Genomic DNA, 19,636 nt, shown 5'->3' with positions numbered 1-19,636 from the left:
GGAAGATTTACCTTTGTCCGATCTGAACCCGCATGATGAAATGTTATTGGGCTTCTGTGCTAGTCATGGTTTATCCATAACAAACACCATGTTCAAACACAAGGATGCTCATAAGTGTACTTGGTACCAGAGCTCCTTGGGACAAAGGTCAATGATCGACTTTGTAGTCGTTTCTTCTGACTTGAGGCCACATGTTTTGGACACTCGGGTGAAGAGAGGTGCTGAGCTGTCAACCAGTCACCATCTGGGTGGTGAGTTGGATCAGATGGCAGGGAAAACTGATGGACAGACCCGGAAGGCCCAGACATTTAATGAGGGTGTGCTGGGAATGTCTGTCAGAGTACCTTGTCCGGAATGATTTTAACTCACACCTCCGGGAGAGCTTTTCCCATGTCCCGGAGGAGGTAGGGGACATGGAGTCTGAATGGACCCTGTTCAAAACCTCCACTGTGGAAGCAGTCAGGTATAGCTGTGGCCAAAAGCTTGTTGGTGCTAGTCATGGCGGCAACCCAAAAACCTGTTGATGGACACTGGTGGTGAGGGAAGCTGTCAAGCTGAAGAAGAAGGCCTTGAGGGCCTGGTTGGCTGTGAGGACTCCTGACTCAGCAGATAGGTACCAGCAGGCAAAAAAGGCGGCAATGGCTCTGGTTGCAGAAGCAAAATCTGGAGCGTGGGAAGAGTTTGGAGAGGCTATGGAAAATGACTTTCAGTCGGCCTCAAAGAGGTTCTGAAGAACCATCCAGCAGCTCAGAAGGGGTGGGAGGAGCTTTGCTCAAGGTGTGCTCAGCAAGAGTGGAGAAACTCTGACCTCTAATGAGGACATTGTCGGGAGGCGGAAGGAGCACTTTGGGGAACTTTTAAACCCGAGAGATATGCCTCCCTTACAGGAGTTAGGGCCAGAGGCTTCCGGGCTATAACAATCCATTTCCCTGGCGGAAGTCACTGAGGTAGTTGGTAAGCTCCACGGTGGCAAAGCGCCAGGGGTGGATGAGATTTGCCCGGAACTGCTAAAGGTCCTGGATGTTGTAGGGCTGTCATGGCTGACACACCTCTGCAATGTTGCATGCACCTTGGGTACAGTGCCTTTGGATTGGCAAACTGGGGGATCGGAGAGTGTGTGCCAACTATCAGGATATAACACTTTTCAGCCTCCCTGGGAAAGTCTATGCCGGGGTGCTGGAAAGGAGGCTCCGGCCAATAGTTGAACCTCGGATTAAAGAGGAACAATGTGGATTCCGTCCTGGCTGTGGAACAGTGGACCAGCTTTCTACCCTCTCACAGACAATTGAGGGGGCATGGGAGTTCGCTAATCCAGTCTCCATGTGTTTTGTGGATTTGGAGAAGGCCTATGACTGTGCTCCCCAAGAAATTCTGTGGGAGGTGCTTAGGGAGTGTGGGGTGCCAGAGCCACTACTGTGGGCCATTCGATTTCTGTACACATGGAGCAAAAGCTGTATCCGCATACTCGGCATTAAGTCAAGCCCGTTCAATATGGATGTTTGAGTCCGCCAAGGTTGTGCCTTGTCTCCACTCCTGTTTGTGGTTTTCATGGATAGGATATCAAGGCGCAGTCGAGGTCAGGAGGGCATTCTGTGTGAGAGTTGGAAGGTGATGTCTCTGCATTTGGCAGATGATGTCTTTTTGGCACCTTCACATGGTTGCCTCCAACATGCACTTGAATGGTTTGCAGCAGAGTGTGAAGCAGCTGGGATGAGGATCAGCACCTCCAAATCTGAGTCCATGGTTCTTTCAAAAGGATGGCATGCCCCCTCCAGGTAAGGGGAGAGAATTTGCACCAGGTGGAGGAGTTTAAGTATCCTGGGGTCTTGTTCACGGGTGAGGGCAGAAGGGAGCATGAGATCGGACACAGATTGGGAGCAGCAGCAGCAGTAATGCGGTTGCAGTACCGGATTGTAGTGGTGAAGGGGGAGCTCAGCCATAAGCCTAAGCTCTCCATTTACAGGTCGATTGACATCCCTACCCTCACCTATGGTCATCAATTCTGGGTGGTGACTGAAAGAATAAGATCGCAGTTACAAGCACCTGAAATGGGTTTTCTCCGCAGGGTGTTGGGACTCACTCTCGGTGATAGGGTGGGGAGTTCAGATATCCGGGAGGAACTCAGAGTAGTACTTGAGGTGGTTTTGGCCTCTGGTAAGGATGCCCCCTGGGCACCTCCCTTTGGAGGTATACGAGGCATGGCCAACTGGGACGAGGCCCCGAGGTCGGCCCATGACCTGCTGGAGGGATTACATGTCACCGTTGGCCTGGGAATGGCTGGGGATCCCCCCGGCTTAGCCGGAGGATGTTGCGGGGGACAGGGGCGGCTGGGCCTCTCTGCTCTCCCTGTTGCCACTGCGACCCTAGTAGGATAAAGGGGCAACAAGAAAATGGATGGATGGATGGATGGATATGATAGTCGGTAGTCAACTGTCTTCTTTGTTTCTTTGTTCTGATGTTTTTTTTGCCTTCTGCCTATGTTAAAGTGCTCTGTGTCACTGCATGAGAAGAGCACGTTATAAAAATAAATTGAAGTGAATTATCTAGTTTAGCTAAAAGTGTAAGCAGGTACATATCACAGTACATCTCCATACATACATATATCTACATACACAGTACATTTATTCATTTAGCTAATGCTGTTCACCAAAGAGACACAACATTAAGCTACAACTGTATTTCTAATTATTTACATAGGTAAGTAATTTTACTGGAGCAATTTAGGATAAGAACCTTGCTCCAGGCTACTACAGCTTGGGGTGGGATTGAAACCTGCAACCTTTGCATTAAAAGACAGCAACTCTAACTACTATGCTACTAGCTGTTCTGCCAGTGAGTGCATCTATACACACATCACAGAGGGGAGAATGGGATAAGATGAGCCAATTTTTACTTATCTTGCCCTCTAGGCAAGGAAAAATGAGAAAGAAGTAAAAAGAAAACATCTACTTATATTTCAGGATATCTGCTATCAACTAAAATGAAAAGAATGCATCTATAGCAAACAGCCTTGAAAACACACACACACAAATTTTTGAACCACTTGTCCCAGTTGGGGTCGCGGGGAGCCAGAGCCTAACCTGGCAACACAGGGCATAAGGGGACACATCCAGGATGGGACGCCAGTCCATCACAAGGCACCCCAAGCGGGACTCAAACCCCAGACCCACAGGGGAGCAGGACCCAGCCAAACCCACTGCACCACCGCACCCCCAGCCTTGAAAACATGACTTCTCAAAAAAAGTGGTCATGTGACTCGGCTTGCCCCAGGTTAGGGGCAAGTAGATCCAAGTCATTGAGTAAGTTGAGCCATCCGGGGGTAAACTGACCATCAGACTTTTTCAGTTTAAACTTGAACATAATTTAATAAAGAAGCAGTTTCGCTGTTTTGAAGTTGTGATAACAAACCACCAGAGCTTAACAAACAAACCTGGCATGGTTAGAGCTTCAAGATCACTGCACAACAAAACAACATTCCATTTATCAAGGTTACAAGGAAATATAAATTTTTGTGCCCTCCTTGTACTTCCTCCAGTCTTTTGAGGCTGAGGTAGCTTCATCAGCACATCACTCAGTGGGAATGATGCCTCATCATTTTCTTTGCAGTGGTGGGTTTTTCACTGCCAGTACTGCCCCAGATTCTTCTCAGAAATCTTGCATTCACTTCATTGAACTCAAGGCTCTCAACCAAGCCAATCTAATGGTAGCTCCTGCATTTTTTTCATAAAATTGACTTACAAAGTCAGCAACTGACAGATCTAAGATGTCAGGTTCACCTCTGTCATACTCAGAGCTCTCATACTCAGAAGCATCATCAAGTGGGATAGGAACATCACTGTCCTCAGAGCTGCTGTACACTGAATTTTTTTTGCTTTGGTTTCCTCTTGAGCTTTCCTTGTTCTTTGATGATACTTTATTTTTCCTTTCTGTTTATTTTTCCTCTCTCGTTGAGCTCTTTCAATTGTCTGTTTTTCAGGTGTATCAGTCAGTATCCTTGTTTTTATGCGCTTTCGTTTTATTTGTGCCCTGAGATGCTGACTTCTGGGTTAGGGTAGAATTTTAGCAGGAGGCACATATCCATTGTGTTTGGGTTGCAAATCTTGCTTGCTTGGTGAAACACTTGGATGTGTAGGGCATGGTGAAGGCAGCTCAGCAGAGATGGAGGTTGAAACCATGGGTGAATCATCTGGAGCAGCAGGCTGCAGCTCAGGGTTTGGCATGTCTGACACCATGGATGACTCAAACTCTGTATTACAGAGAATATCTTTGTTATAAGGGAAAACCTCTGTGGACTTGACTCCAAAAGAGATAGTACATGGTGTCATTGCTGACATGAAAGCCTCATTCAGACATCCAGGGTTTCGGTATATACTGGCTGTTTTGTCTGGGTTTGATTTCATCCAACCATCAATAGCTCTGTTGTTATACAGTCGGTCTTAAATGGACCATAAACACACTTGTCCAGAGGCTGCAAGCAATCTGAAGTGTGGGGTGTAATTGTGAGCATGACAATACCTTTTGTTTTTGCAATATCCAGTGCCCTCCATGAAATGTGTGCCTTATGGTTATCAAGGATTAGTAGCATGGGCTGGTCAGAGGATCACTTGGTGTGCTGAACCAGATGTTCAATAAACTCAACAAAGGTGTCTTCATTGATCCAGCCAGATCTGGTAGAGGTTTCAACTGATCCTGGAGGTGCTCGTGTAATGAAGTGGTCTTTATATCTAACCCTTGGGAGGATAAACATGGGAGGGACTGTGTTCCCAATTGCATTTACTGCACAGACCAATCACAAGCTCTGTTCTTTCAGCACATGTAATGGCTCCCACTTGCTTCTTTCCTTTTTCTGCCACTATCTGCTTTGGTGTCTGCACAGTTGTCACACCTGTTTCATCAACATTATAAATCATGTTTGGAGGAATTAACTTGAACCACCGACTCAGTTTGCCCCTATGCATTTGGTTCACACACACACACACACACACACACACACACACACACACTTTCTGAACCGCTTGTCCCATACGGGGTCACGGGGAGCCGGAGCCTAACCCAGCAACACAGGGCGTAAGGCTGGAGGGGGAGGGGACACACCCAGGACGGGACGCCAGTCCGTCGCAAGGCACCCCAAGCAGGACTTGAACCCCAGACCCACTGGAGAGCAGGAACCGGTCCAACCCACTGCGCCACTGTGCCCCCCGCCCCCGCATTTGGTTCATTCTCCCCCACAACCGCCATTTTGTAAAAAAATGTATAGTGTGCCAATTCAGGCCAATCTTCAGTTAAGTTATTCATGTAGATTTAGACAGTAGTAAATCACCAATATGTATGATACATTGTTTTAGACCTGGATAAATTTGCTTTAAAATAATAGACATTATACCTGGCATGCAGAAAATTTACTTGGACATACAGAAGACAACTTTTGGTGTCAAAAAATACTTTCCACTTCTCCCATGTGCTTCAGTCCATTACAGCCAGATAGAAATGATCCAAGCTTCCTAAATTTATGGTAACATGGCAGCAAAATCATCAAGATTGCTGACGACACTACAGTTGTGGGCCTCATCAGCAACAATGATGAGTCAGCATACAGAGAGGAGGTGAACCAGCTCACAGAATGTTGTAGAGATAACAATCTATCTCTTAATGTTGGTAAGACTCAAGCATGCAACATTTGAGATTGTTGACTTCAGGAGGACCCGAGTAGACCACTCACCACTGCACATCAACAGAACAACTGTGGAGACAGTCAAAAGCTTCAAGTTTCTTGATGTGCACATGACGGAGGACCTCTCCTGGACTTTCAACACCACCTGCCTAGCCAAGAAGGCCCAGCAGCATCTCCATTTCTTATGGATGCTGAAGAAAGCCAAACTCCCCCCTCCCATCCTCACCACCTTCTACAGAGGGACGATAGAGAGCGTCCTGTCCAGCTGTCTCACCATGTGGACAACCTCCAACCACAAAACCCTACAGCGAATTGTGAGAACAGCTAAAAAGATCATTGAAGTCCCTCTACCCACCATTGACACCTCATACAACAACCGCTGCATCCACGAAACCACCAGCATTTTGGATGACCCCTCACACCCATCTCATGGACTCTTCACCCTTTTGCCATCTAGCAGAAGGTACAGGAGCATCCGTGCCACCACCAGCAGACTCCACAACAGTTTCTTCCCTGAGGCAGTGAAATTACTTAACACCCTGCTGCCTCCCAACACTCACCTGGCACAGTCAAACAGCTAACCCAGCATGACTCCATACATGTACAGTACATACCTTTTTTGTTTCTTCCTGTATATTTATTGTCCTGTACTCCTATTCTGTGTTGTTGCACCATGGTTTCCGGAGAAACGACATTTCATTCCACTGTATACAAGCTATACAGAGGAATGACAATAAAAACAACTTGAACTTGAAATGTGTGTAGTTGCCTAGATACAAAGGGTGAGTCAGCTTACCCACTGGCTCATTTTGCCCTGTTCTCCCCTACAGACTGACACAGGTAACCTCAACAGATGAAAGACCTTCTTTTCCATGGTGGGTGTTCCTTACTACCAGGGGGCATGGTGGCAGAGTGGGCTTGGCCGGGTCCTGCTCTCTGGCAGGTCTGAGGTTCCAGTCCTGCTTGGGGTGCCTTGTGATAGATTGGCATCCCGTCCTAAGTGTGTCCCCTCCACCTTCAGCCTTGCACCCTGTGTTGCTTGGTTAGGCTCCTGTTCGTCGCAGTCCCGCTTGGTACAAGCAGTTTTGGACAGTGTGTGTGTGTGTGTTCCTTACTTCCACATCTTCCTGCGAAATGGTGCTTCAGAGATTCACTGTGAAACAAACATCTGACAATGACCTCAAGTGTTCACACTGCAGTAAAAGAGGCTGCAATATTTTAATGGATTATAAATGCCAATTAATAATGAAGTTCAGACTATTAGACAAAATGAATTTCAAATTTGAACCAGGAGTTCAAATACTCCATAATTTTTACGTTCATTTTTTACATCCAGATATTGCCACCAGCAATAATTTAATCAAACTACATTTTTACAGTGGAAGTGGTGCGCTGCTGACCTCAGCTGAGGATGTCCTTGGGAGGTGGAAGGAGTACTTTGAGGATCTCCTCAATCCCTCCGCCACGCCTTCCATAGAGGAAGCTGAGGCTGGGGACTTGGAGGGGGACTTGTCCATTACCCTGGCTGAAGTTGCTGAGGTAGTCAAAAAACTCCTCGGTGGCAAGGCTCCGGGGGTGGATGAGATCCGCCCCGAGTTTCTCAAGTCTCTGGATGTTGTGGGGCTGTCTTGGCTGACACGCCTCTGCAGCATCGGGTGGAGTTCGGGAACGGTGCCTCTGGACTGGCAGACCGGGCTGGTGATCCCTCTTTTTAAGAAGGGGGACCGGAGATTGTGTTCCAACTACAGGGGGATCACACTCCTTAGCCTCCCTGGGAAAGTCTATGCCAGGGTACCGGAAAGGAAAATCCGACCGATAGTCGAACCTCGGATTCAGGAGAAGCAATGCGGTTTTCGCCCTGGCCGTGGAACACTGGACCAGCTCTATACCCTCACTAGGGTGCTGGAGGGTTCGTGGGAGTTTGCCCAACCAGTCCATATGTGTTTTGTGGACCTGGAGAAGGCATTCGACCGTGTCCCTCGTGGCATCCTGTGGGAGGTACTTCGGGATTATGGGGTTCGGGGCTCGCTGCTACGGGCTGTTCGTTCCCTGTATGAACAGAGCAGGAGCTTGGTTCGCGTTGCCGGCAGTAAGTCAGACCTGTTCCCGGTGCATGTTGGACTCCACCAGGGCTGCCCTTTGTCACCGATTCTGTTCATTATCTTCATGGACAGAATTTCTAGGCGCAGCCAGGGAACGGAGGGTGTCTGTTTTGCTGGCCGCGAGATCTCGTCTCTGCTTTTTGCGGACGATGTGGTCCTGTTGGCTTCATCAAGTCAAGACTTGCAGCGTGCACTGGGGAGGTTTGCAGCCGAGTGCGAAGCGGCGGGGATGAGAATCAGCACCTCCAAATCCGAGGCCATGGTTCTCAGTCGGAAAAAGGTGGATTGCCCCCTCCGGGTTAGGGGGGAGTTGCTCCCTCAAGTGGAGGAGTTTAAGTATCTCGGGGTCTTGTTCACAAGTGAGGGAAAAATGGAGCGGCAGGTTGACAGATGGATCGGTGCGGCATCCGCAGTAATGCGGTCATTGTACTGGTCTGTTGTGGTGAAGAGGGAGCTGAGTCGTAAGGCGAAGCTCTCAATTTACCGGTCGATCTACGTTCCTACCCTCACCTATGGTCATGAACTCTGGATCATGACCGAAAGAATGAGATCGCGGATACAAGCGGCAGAAATGAGTTTCCTCCGCAGAGTGGCTGGGAGCACCCTTAGGGATAGGGTGAGGAGCTCAGTCACCCGGGAGGAGCTCGGAGTAGAGCCGCTGCTCCTCCGCATCGAGAGGAGCCAATTGAGGTGGCTCGGGCATCTGTTCCGGATGCCTCCTGGACGCCTCCCTGGGGAGGTGTTCCGGGCTTGTCCCACTGGGAGGAGGCCTCGGGGCAGACCCAGGACACGTTGGAGAGACTATGTCTCCCGGCTGGCCTGGGAACGCCTTGGGGTTTCCCCAGAGGAACTGGAGGAGGTGTGCGGCGAGAGGGAAGTCTGGAGGACTCTGCTCGGACTGCTGCCCCCGCGACCTGGCCGCGGATAGCAGAGGAAGATGGATGGACATTTTTTACCACTGAGGTCCACCAAGGAAAAAGTGGGGAGTCAACAGATCAAACCAGTGTTACTGCTGTCTGTCTTAAAGTGAACTGACAAAAGTTAATGAGTCCCTCAAGTTCACACTGATTACACTGTTTTACAGCAACATGTCAAAATATCAGCGATTACTCACGGAGAAAAAAAGGGAAGGTTACACATACACATTGTCTGAAACCGCTTGTCCCAAGCAGGGTCGCAGCCAACAGGAGCCTAACCCGGCAACGCAAGGCTGGAGGGGGAAGGGATACACCCAGGACGGGACACCAGTCCGTCACAAGGCAAAGGGAATTAGTGAGGAGCAAATGAAATCAAGTGTTGAGATCTGATCATCTCAAATGTTGCATGCCTGCTCCACCTCCCAGCACTGCTGGAACCCAATGATTGTAAAAGTCACAAAAACTGGAACAGCAGTAAACTTTAGGATTCATTGTAAAGACACTGCAGTTGTTGACTACTTTTGCCTCTTAGGTTCAATAATTATTTTTCAGTAATTAAATAATTAATATAACTGATGCTGAAGGATCCACCAGTCAGTCGAATGTGTAGAAGACAAACACTGAAAGATCTGGAAAATGTCCTCAAACATGCTGATGGGGCCACAAAAAAAAAGGGGAGTATTTATTGTTTAGTCAGTAACACTCTATGGGTGTGAAAGGTGGACAGTGAAGAAGCAGGACAGAAAACCCATGGATTATTCTCAACTGCAGTGCTGGTGGACACTTTTAAGGACACCGTGGACAGTCAAAAGAAAAAACAAAAGGATGCTGGATCAAATCAGACCAAAACATTCATTAGAAGCACAAATGATAAGACTGGGGCTGCCATGCTTTGCACACATGAGAAAGTTGGATTCTCTCAAAAAGATGGTGATGATCGAAAGTTGAGGAAAACGTAAGAAGAGGATAAGCAGCAGACGGCTGGACTCAGTGACAGTGGACACAGCCCTTCACAATAAGGGAATATGTAGAGCATAGCACTTTCTACAACTAATGTCCTTAATCTCGAGTTTTAGAGGTACTCCTTCTATGTGGTGAATAACAACTGACATCGATTCAGCGCCCAACACAGAACAAACGATGATAAAGAGCTGAGAGAGGGGGACATGAGCATAGCGGATCGAGACCCGGCAGAAGCGGCTGTTTTTACTGTATGGGTAAAGGGCGAGAGGACAGGGGGCGTCTGGTCTCAGCAACCAATGAGTGACCGAGCCCGGAGATGTGCCGACTAATCAGAGAGCAGAGGAGCTCACGTTGCGAGGTTACCGTGGTAACACAAACGCACAAAACGCGGATCAATCGGCGAGAGACTGTGAGGTAGTGCCTGTCGAACGTGTTTTCCTGCCTGTTTAAAGAAACTTGGTAATCAATTCCTGCTAATAATGAAGTTTAAAAATAGAATACAGAGAATTAATTCAAAACGCCAAGGCTCATGACATAAAGAGGTAGAAAAAGTGTATAGGCGGAAGAATTACCAGGTAAAAAAAACTGGTGTGTTAAACCAGGCAGGTCGGAAGGGAACATCTTTTAGCAGGTGTGTTTCTCGTCTCGATGTGTTTCCCGGAGTAAAGTCCAGCTCGTGTTTCTACCTTCTGACATTTATACAGACAAGGCGAAGCTCTACAATGCAGCCCACGGAGCTCGAGGGGGGGTCTTCAACAAGGGTGACGCTGCAGGCAGGTGGTAATGGGGGGGTCCTTCTGGAGGAGGTCACCTCATCTGTCAAACAAGGTGAAATGTCTTCAGCAGCAAGTTCATGTTTCCAGCTGCATGTGGGTCAGGTGGAACCAAGTTCCATATACTCCTATATACTGCACTTTTGGCATGTGTGATATGCGCTATTAACTCTTAAAGGGACAGTAGGCACAATCCTTCGAGCTGTTGTCTGTATTGGTACAGTAAAAGTTACTCTGCTGTAAGAATGGCTAAGTCACTATAAGTATCTCAGTGTAAAAACCTCACCTTGTGAGTCACTTTGGAGATTTAGATAAATGAGTAAATAAGAAGAAAGACAAAAATAACAGAGAGTAGAGTTCTTGTACAGTTCTGAACATCTGATCTCCAGCACAAAGGAAGCAGAATGACTGTGAATTTTTCTCACATAAAATTAATTCTGAGTGTGTCAGGAAGTTGGGAATAAAACTCTCTTTCCCAGTGGAACTGGAGCCCCACATTGCAGCTAAGGGCAGTGATCCTGCAGAACAGAATCTGGAGAAGGTCCCAAGGGCTGGAGATCAGTGTAGTACCGTGACGCCCAAGCAGGACAAGAAAGAGACGGACACAGGGCCGAGGTGACGGGTGACAACCGCTTTGCTCTGATTCACTGTGTTTGAGCTGTGGTCCCTCTATGTGGGTTAGAAATCATCCTCTTGACCCGACAAAACACGCACAGTATGTCTTAATGAGGACAACTAACATGAAGCACATGCATGAAGTTGCGTGTTGCTCCGTGGGCACTAAACCCTGTGGCTGCCGTTTCTGTTTATGCAGAATGACTAAGAAGTTCCTGAAGGAGCACTGCAAGAAGAACAAGCTGTATGTGACACCCCACCTGAACGACACCCTCTACCTGCACTACAAAGGTGCGTAGAGACACTCATCCTCAGGCAGCCCAGTGAGCCCATTCACTGTTCCTCTAAATGCTGACCCTTTGGAGCTCCCGCCTGTGGCATTCTGCGGTGCCGGGTGTCACATGGCATCTTCTCCTGCCTTACGGTAGGGTTCTCCACCATCGAGAACTTGGAGGAGTACACAGGTCTCAAGTGTCTGTGGCTCGAGTGCAACGGGCTGCAGCGCATCGAGAACCTGGATGCTCAGACGGAGCTGCGCTGCCTCTTCCTGCAACAGAACCTCATCAGCCAGCTGGAGAACCTGGAGCCCCTGAGCCGCCTTTGCACACTCAACCTGTGCAACAACTACATCAAGGTCATTGAGAATCTGTGTAAGTTGCTGTGGGCGGGCCATGCAAAGTTTGGGGGTGGGACTCCTCCCCCAGCCACGCCTCTTAGTGACAGTTGTCCTTGACCTTCCCAGCATGCCTCTCTGAGCTGAGTACGCTGCAGCTGGCGCACAACCGGCTAGAGACAATACAGGACATCGCCCACCTGTCACTGTGCCCAGCCATCAGCGTTCTTGACCTGTCCCACAACCAGCTGAGGGACCCAGCCATCCTGACCATCCTCGAGGCTCTGCCAGAGCTGGTGAGTCTAGGGTCAGAGCTCAGGTGGTTAGGGGGTCCAGACTTTTTTGGCTATGGGTCACAACATCATTTTGAATGAGTTTGAGGGGCACATATGTTAAAATCATGTTCTTTTGGGCCACAGCAGCAGGCTATCCTAGAGACATTTGGGCAGGGTTTGGAGCCTCAGTGGACAGAAAGCAGCTGTTAAATGCAGGCAGAAGTTGAGGGTCAGGATGTCCCTGCGTTGTTAGGACAGGTGATTTACACCCGGAATTGGTGCTTCTGCTGCGCTGAAGCTCTGCTTGCTGTTTCAGCGAGTTTTGAACCTAATGGGAAACAAGGTGGTCAGAAACATCCCGAACTACAGGAAGACGCTCATCGTGCGCCTGCGGCAGCTCACCTACCTAGACGACCGGCCTGTGTTCCCCAAGGAGAGGTGAGTGCGCTCCCTGTCCAGCATTTCATGGGGTACCGAGGACCTGCTCACATCCACAGGTGGCGCAACAAACATAGTCGACTGATGACTAAAGACCCTCACTAGAGTTTTGATTCGGCTCCACTGAAGTGTCCAAAGATGCCAGTGGACACAGAGTCTCAAGCTGCTCCATGATCTCCGTGTCCTGCAGGGCGTGTGCGGAGGCGTGGGCGGCTGGTGGGCTGGAGGCAGAGCAAGCTGAGCGCGAAAAGTGGGAGACGCGGGAGAGGAGGAAGATCCAGGAAAGCGTGGATGCCATGCTGGCCATCAGGGACAGAGCCAGGCAGAGGAGGATGGCCGCTGAGCAGCAGGAGGCCAGTGAGACAACACACACACATACACACACAAAGTACAACTTGCACATGTACAGCACTTGCAACAACTTGAATCCCCTGGAGGCTCTCATTGGCATTCACTGTCCTCATCCAGCTGAGACATTGTCTGCCAGAGGGGACACAGAGAAGCTGGATGCTTTTGTGGAGGAGACTCTGCAGGCCCATCAGGAATTCTTGGAAGCATGTGCTGTTGGAGATACGACCGAGGGTGGCAGTGTTGGCTCTGCCCATCGTACCCCCAGGATGGAGCAATCTCCCTCAGCTGCAGGTATACCACTAACAGATAATCTGCTGCCCTGCAGCCTGAGCTGTGTATGAACTGTACCCCTGGTTCTTTCACCTTTGCCCCAGACTCACCGGCAGAGCCAAAGGCCCTTCAGGGGAGCCAGCCAATCACTGATCTGGAGGAAGGATGGATGGGTGTTCAGGAGAACCAGCTGATCACAGACCTGGAGGAAGAATGGATGGGTGCTCAGGGGAGTCGGCCGATCACAGAGCAAGAGAACGGATTGGTGAGCGTTCAGGGGAGCCAGCCAATCACAGAGCTGGAAGATGGATGGATGGGTGCCCAGGAGTGCCAGCCGATCACAGAGCTGGAGGACGGATGGGCGGGTGCTCAGGGGAGCCAACTGATTACGGAGCTGGAGGATGAATGGGTGGGTGCCCAAGGGAGCCAGCTGATCACAGAGCAGGATAAGGGAATGGTGAGTGTTCAGGGAAGCCAGCTGATTACAGAGCTGGAGGACAGATGGGCAGGGTCTCATGGGAGCCAGCCGATCACAGAGCTGGAGATGGTGGAGACGCTGCCAGGAGCCACTCATGGAGAACAGGCTGTCATGGAGGTGAAGCTGCAGTCGATGGCGACTCAGGGTTCTTTGGTCACTGAGCTAGAGGAGCCAGAACAACTGGAAAACATCCACCTAGAGCAGCTCAGACTGACCATCAATGTAAGTGATAGTGGAACAATACCACTGTAAGACACTCTGTTGAGGATTTGGACCACTTTCCGGAGAATGTTTTTTGACTTCTCGAGCTTTGCAGTAACTTTCTCATCATGCTACTATGTGTTTGATCACAGGACCTTCCTGACTCAGAGGATGAAGGAGGAGACCCTTTAGCCAAGCAGGTAGATCCTCTTGGGGAAGGGGAGTGGGAGGGGGATTTATTAACACATGACACAGAGCCCATACAGCAAAGCTATATTCTTCCAGCTGGCATTTTGCCCCAGAATTGAAGTGATCTCATCAAAGGGTGATGAAGATGAGAACGAAACAGGCCCCAGTGAGACCCCTGAAGTGCAAGAAGAGTGGCCATCATCTAGTCCTTCAGACCTGCTTTTCATAGTCAACAGGGCAATGGGGGGGCAGTGGCCAGCAAGCCCCTCCACTACAGACATTCCCCAGGCTGGAGGATTCCCCAGGGTGGCCAGAATGTCACAGCAGCCACTCGACCCCTCACAGCATAACTCAGTCAAACGTCTGATTGAGGAGCTCGACTGACGGGGGATGAGCTGGAGAGACGTTCACAGGGTCTGCATATCATAAACGTCTTCACATTTGCTGCAGATGTTATCTATTTTTGTTTTCATTCAGCAAAAAATTGTGTGAAACCAATATAAATATAATGCTGTGATGGACTGGTGTACCGTCCACAGTGCTTCTGGGATGGATTCCGAACCACCCTAACCCTGCATTGGAAAAGCTGTTAATAGTAACAAGTAACCAACCAGAAACACAACCAGAGACCAAAAACTTGACTTATTAGTTACTCCAAAGTCAGTTTTCTTTTCAGTATTGATCTGAGATTTGGGGACAGCAGATGAGCTGTTAAACACTGTGGGAGTGAATTGAATTGAGGTGTCCTACACTGCTGTTCTGTTTGGGTCTCTTTACTGCCCCCACAAATTCAGAATAAACACAGAACACAAAAATTTTTGAAAATTCATATTCACAAAGAAAAATGGTCAAATCCTAAATCTAGCGTTATTACCCTTTTTAAAACTGAATTGGTACAATATGTAAACATTTTACATATCATACCAACTGATATCAAGAATATGTTGGGTAGTTTGAATTGTGTGGAATGTGCTTGTAAACCCTAACAAAAAATATAACTGGAGTCATTAGTCTCAACGACTTTGGTCATTGTTGTATCTGTGTATAGCTGTTTGTTCTGATGTTCACGTTTTTATTCAATTTTAGAGAATACACAGAAAAATAAAGTTGATTTGTTTAAAAATCCCTTCCTGGATCAGGGCCTTGGCGTGGCGGAAGGGCTTGCGTGATCTAGGGATCTCCAGAGCTATGTCGTTGGGAGCATTATGCTCCTGGTAGGGTCTCCCAAGGTGAACAGGTCTGGAGTGAAGATCCAGACTAACACGATCCAAAACCTCCATGGAAAATGGAAACGGAAAAACGTTTACCCTGTCCGGATTAGGGTCACTGGGACCTACCCCTGGAGTCAGGCCTGGAGGTAGTGTTCCTAGGCGAGCGCCTGGTGGCCGGGCAGCCCACATAGCCCGGCTGGGCTCAGCCCGAAAAGGCATCATGGGGGGGCCATGTGGGCCCACCACCTGCAAGGTCCAGCATGGGGGTTAGGTGCGATGCTTTTCAGATGGCAGGAGCGGGCAGGGTGGCGCGTGGCATCACGGTCCCTTGCAACAGAAACTGGCTCTTAGCACATGAAATGTAACCTCACTTGGGGGGAAGGAGTCAGAACTGGTGCGGGAGGTTGAGAAATACCAACTAGATATAGTTGGGTTCACCTCCACTCACAGTGTTGGCTCTGGAACCAAACTCCTCGATAAGGGGTGGTCCCTCTCCTACTCAAGAGTTGCAGAAGGTGAGAGGCGCCGGGCGGGTGTAGGGATACTCAAGTCCTTAGCTGGCTGCCATACAGTTGGAGTTTGCCCCAGTGGACGAGAGGGTTGCCTCAATGCGACTTAAGGACGCAGAGAGGAAACTTTGACTGTTGTGTGTGCTTATGCACCAAACAGCAGTTCAGAGTATTTGGCCTTCTTGGAGAAGGTGGGAGGGGTTCTGGACAGGGCCCCACCTACAGACTTCCTTGTCCTGCTGGAGGACTTCAACGCTCACGTTGGCAATGACTGGGAAATCTGGCGGGGGGTGATTGGGAAGAACGGCCTGCCTGATCTGAACCCGAATGGTGAAATGTTATTGGACTTCTGTGCTAGTCATGGTTTGTCCATAACAAACACCATGATCGAACACAAGGATGCTCATAAGTGTACTTGGTACCAGAGCTCCTTGGGCCAAAGGTCAATGATCGACTTTGTAGTCGTTTCTTCTGACTTGAGGCCACATGTTTTGGACACTCGGGTGAAGAGAGGTGCTGAGCTGTCAACCAGTCACCATCTGGGTGGTGAGTTGGATCAGATGGCAGGGAAAACTGATGGACAGACCCGGAAGGCCCAGACATTTAATGAGGGTGTGCTGGGAATGTCTGTCAGAGTACCTTGTCCGGAATGATTTTAACTCACACCTCCGGGAGAGCTTTTCCCATGTCCCGGAGGAGGTAGGGGACATGGAGTCTGAATGGACCCTATTCAAAACCTCCATTGTGGAAGCAGCCAGACACAGCTGTGGCCAAAAGCTTGTTGGTGCCAGCCAGGGCGGCAACCCAAGAACCCTCTGGTGGACACCGGTGGTGAGGGAAACCGTCAAGCTGAAGAAGGAGGCCTTGAGGGCCTGGTTGGCTTTGGGGACTCCTGACTCAGCAGACAGGTACCGGCAGGCGAAAAAGGCAGCAGCAGCTGCAGTTACAGAAGCAAAATCCCAGGCATGGGAGGAGTTTGGAGAGGCCATGGAAAACAACTATCGATCGGCTTCAAAGAGGTTCTGGAGAACCATCCAGCAGCTCAGAAGGGGACAGAGGAGTTTCTCTCAGGTTGTGTTTAGCAGGAGTGGAGAAACTCTGACCTCTTATAAGGACATTGTCAGGAGGTGGAAGGAGCACTTTGAAGAACTCTTAAACCCGAGTGATATGCCTCCCTTACAGGAGTCAGGGCCAGAGGCTTCCGGGCTATAAGAGTCCATTTCTTTGGCGGAAGTCACTGAGGTAGTTGGTAAGCTCCACGGTGGCAAAGCACCAGGGGTGGATGAGATCCACCTGGAAATGCTTAAGGCCCTGGATGTTGCAGGGCTGTCATGGTTGACACGCCTCTGCAATGTTGCATGGATCTTGGGAACAGTGCCCTTGGATTGGCAAACTGGGGTAGTGGTCCCTATCTTTAAGAAAGGGGACCGGAGAGTGTGTGCCAACTATCAGGATATAACACTTTTCAGCCTCCCTGGGAAAGTCTATGCCAGGGTGCTGGAAAGGAGGCTCTGGCCAATAGTTGAACCTCAGATTGAAGAGGAGCAATGCGGATTCCGCCCTGGCCGTGGAACAGTGGACCAGCTTTTTACCCTCTGACAGATCATTGAAGGGGCATGGGAATTTACTAATCCAGTCTACATGTGTTTTGTGAACTTGGAGAAAGCGTATGACCGTGTTCCCCGGGAAATTCTGTGGGAGGTGCTTTGGGAGTATGGGGTACCGAGGCCACTAGTGCGGTCCATTCGGTCCTTGTACATACGGAGCGAAAGCTGTGTCCACATACTCAGCATTAAGTCAAGCCTGTTCAGTGTGGGTGTTGGACTCCGCCAAGGTTGTGCCTTGTCTCCACTCCTGTTTGTGGTTTTCATGGACAGGATATCAAGGCGCAGTCGAGGTCAGGAGGGCATTCTGTGTGGGAGTCGGTAGGTGACGTCTCTGCTTTTTGCAGATGATGATGTCTTTTTGGCACCGTCACATGGCTGCCTCCAGCACGCACTGGAACGGTTTGCAGCTGGGTGTGAAGTGGTGGGGATGAGGATCAGCACCTCAAAGTCTGAGTCCATGGTTCTGTCACGGAAAAGGATGGTATGCCCCTTCCAGATAAGGGGAAAGTTTTTGCCCCAGGTGGAGGAGTTCAAGTATCTTGGGGTCTTGTTCACGAGTGAGGGAAGAAGGGAGCGTGAGATCAGCCATAGACTGGGAGCAGCGGCAGCAGTAATGTGGTCGCTGTACCAGACTGTAGTGGTGAAGGGGGAGCTGAGCCATAAGGCGAAGCTCTCCATTTACCGGTCGATCTACGTCCCTACCCTTACCTATGGTCATCAACTCTGGGTGATGACCGAAAGAATAAGATCGCAGATACAAGTGGCCAAAATGAGTTTTCTCCACGGGGTGCTGGGACTCAGTCTCCATGACAGGGTGAGGAGTTCGGACATTCGGGAGGAACTCAGAGTAGAGTCACTACTCCTTCACATTGAGAGGAGCCAGTTGAGGTGGTTCGGGCATCTGATAAGGATGTCCCTTGGACGCCTCCCTTTGGAGGTATACCAGGCACGGCCAACTGGGACGAAGCCCCGAGGTCGGCCCAGGACCCGCTGGAGGGATTATATCTCACAGTTGGCCTGGGAACGGCTGGGGATCCCCCAGGTTGAGCTGGAGGAAGTTGCGGGGGACAGGGGCAGCTGGGACTCTCTGCTCTCCCTGCTGCCACCGCAACCCTTTTAGGGCAAGTGGGTCAGAAGATGGATGGATGGATGGATGGATGCTTAAAAATGGTAAGCGCTCTACCTCAATGGTAACTTCCTACCACAAGGAGCTTGTGTGTTTGTTTTTAAGATTTTATTTAGTAACACTATTCCATTTACGCAATATTTTGTTGATAAACTCTGGAATGTGTTTCTATGAGCTGTTTGTTCATAATGGGTGCTAAAAATGATATATAAATGAGCTAAGGCTCTGGTGCTCCTGTCACCTCCTCACGACCATAGTGATGATGCTGGAAAATAACAGAAACGCAGAACCGCGTTCAGGTTCCAAACAGCAGCGGAATTTGTGCATTAGACTGGTTTAAAATTTAACAGCCTCGTAACTGGAGCCAAAATACAGCGGTCTTTGGAATTTACTTCATAAGTAGTCCACACACAGGCACGCACGCACGCACGCACACACGCACACCGTTACAATGAGAATGTGGTGAAGCAAGGCAATGATTATCAAAGGTTATTCTCAATATGGCCACTGGGGGGCGCTGTGCTCCTTCAGTTCCGTATTTTATGTGCCTAACTGCATTTATTACATTTAGTCATTCAGCAAATGCTTTTATGCAAAGCACTTACACCCCACAGAACAATACGAGTGTATTACATCAGCAGAAAGATTTGGATACAGACACGTTATTCTAAAGTACAATACAATACACATATCTGCATAAGTTCCATTCCGTTGGGTGGTTGGTTGATTGATTTACATTTATTTATTTAGCAGACACTTTATCCAAAGCAACTTCCAATCAGCTCTATTAGTGTTATCAGCCCACATACCTTATTCACCAAGGTGATTTATACTGCTAGATACACTACTTTATAAAAGGTCACTCATCAGTGGAACACCCTCTCTGTCACTCACACACTATGGGGGATCCTTAACAGCTTGTCTTTGGACTGTAGGAGGAAACCGGAGCACCCGGAGCAAACCCTTGCAGACACGGGGAGAACATGTAAACTCTACACAAGACTGAGCAGGGATCAAACCCACGTCTTCTCACACCACCCAGGTGCTGTGAGACAGCAGCACCACTGTGCTGCCCACCATGCTCATTTACCCAGTTATACAGCAGGGTAATTTTTACTCTATTAGTTGAGGGTAAAAGTATCTTGATCAAGGGTACTAAAGCAGGAGGGGGAAACAGTACAGAGAATAAAATACCGACAGAATAAAAGGTTGGTGGTTTTATTGCAGAGCAGAGCTGTGACTTACTGATGTGGTAAAAAAGCTGAAACTCCCTGACCAGTAAAACTAGTCACTTCACATACATAAAAGGTACTGACCCAGCCTCATT

The 19,636-nt window shown here is 49.2% G+C and overlaps 1 protein-coding gene across 5 annotated transcripts; it reads left to right on the top strand.

The window, feature by feature from the left end:
• Positions 1–10,033: 10,033 nt before the first annotated feature.
• dnaaf1 (dynein axonemal assembly factor 1) lies at positions 10,034–14,919 on the top strand. Of its 5 annotated transcripts, XM_018751412.1 has the most exons (12): positions 10,057–10,112; positions 10,358–10,481; positions 10,906–11,041; positions 11,241–11,332; positions 11,470–11,691; positions 11,784–11,950; positions 12,246–12,367; positions 12,558–12,724; positions 12,836–13,009; positions 13,093–13,688; positions 13,820–13,867; positions 13,953–14,919. In XM_018751412.1, the coding sequence occupies exons 2-12, from the start codon at positions 10,376–10,378 to the stop codon at positions 14,238–14,240; spliced, it is 2,118 nt and encodes a 705-aa protein (XP_018606928.1). In that variant the 5' UTR covers positions 10,057–10,112; positions 10,358–10,375; the 3' UTR covers positions 14,241–14,919. The 5 variants fall into 5 exon arrangements, with proteins under 5 accessions (XP_018606926.1, XP_018606928.1, XP_018606930.1 ...); XM_018751410.1 differs by having other exon boundaries at positions 10,034–10,067; positions 12,558–13,009; XM_018751414.1 differs by having other exon boundaries at positions 12,558–13,009; positions 14,086–14,919.
• The last annotated feature ends 4,717 nt before the right edge of the window (positions 14,920–19,636 follow it).

The sequence above is a fragment of the Scleropages formosus genome, chromosome 1, assembly GCF_900964775.1.
Source record: "Scleropages formosus chromosome 1, fSclFor1.1, whole genome shotgun sequence".
Lineage (NCBI taxonomy): Eukaryota > Metazoa > Chordata > Actinopteri > Osteoglossiformes > Osteoglossidae > Scleropages > Scleropages formosus.
Note: the sequence above shows the minus strand (reverse complement) of the source record. Positions and strands in the feature narration are given on the sequence as shown.

Bases quoted from the DNA above. Each gene is read 5' to 3' on its own strand.
- dnaaf1 (XM_018751410.1), top strand. From the start codon at position 10,376: ATGCAGCCCACGGAGCTCGAGGGGGGGTCTTCAACAAGGGTGACGCTG. The intron at 11,692-11,783 runs GTAAGTTGCTGT...TGACCTTCCCAG, and splicing joins CAAGGTCATTGAGAATCTGT to CATGCCTCTCTGAGCTGAGT. The intron at 11,951-12,245 runs GTGAGTCTAGGG...TTGCTGTTTCAG, and splicing joins TCGAGGCTCTGCCAGAGCTG to CGAGTTTTGAACCTAATGGG.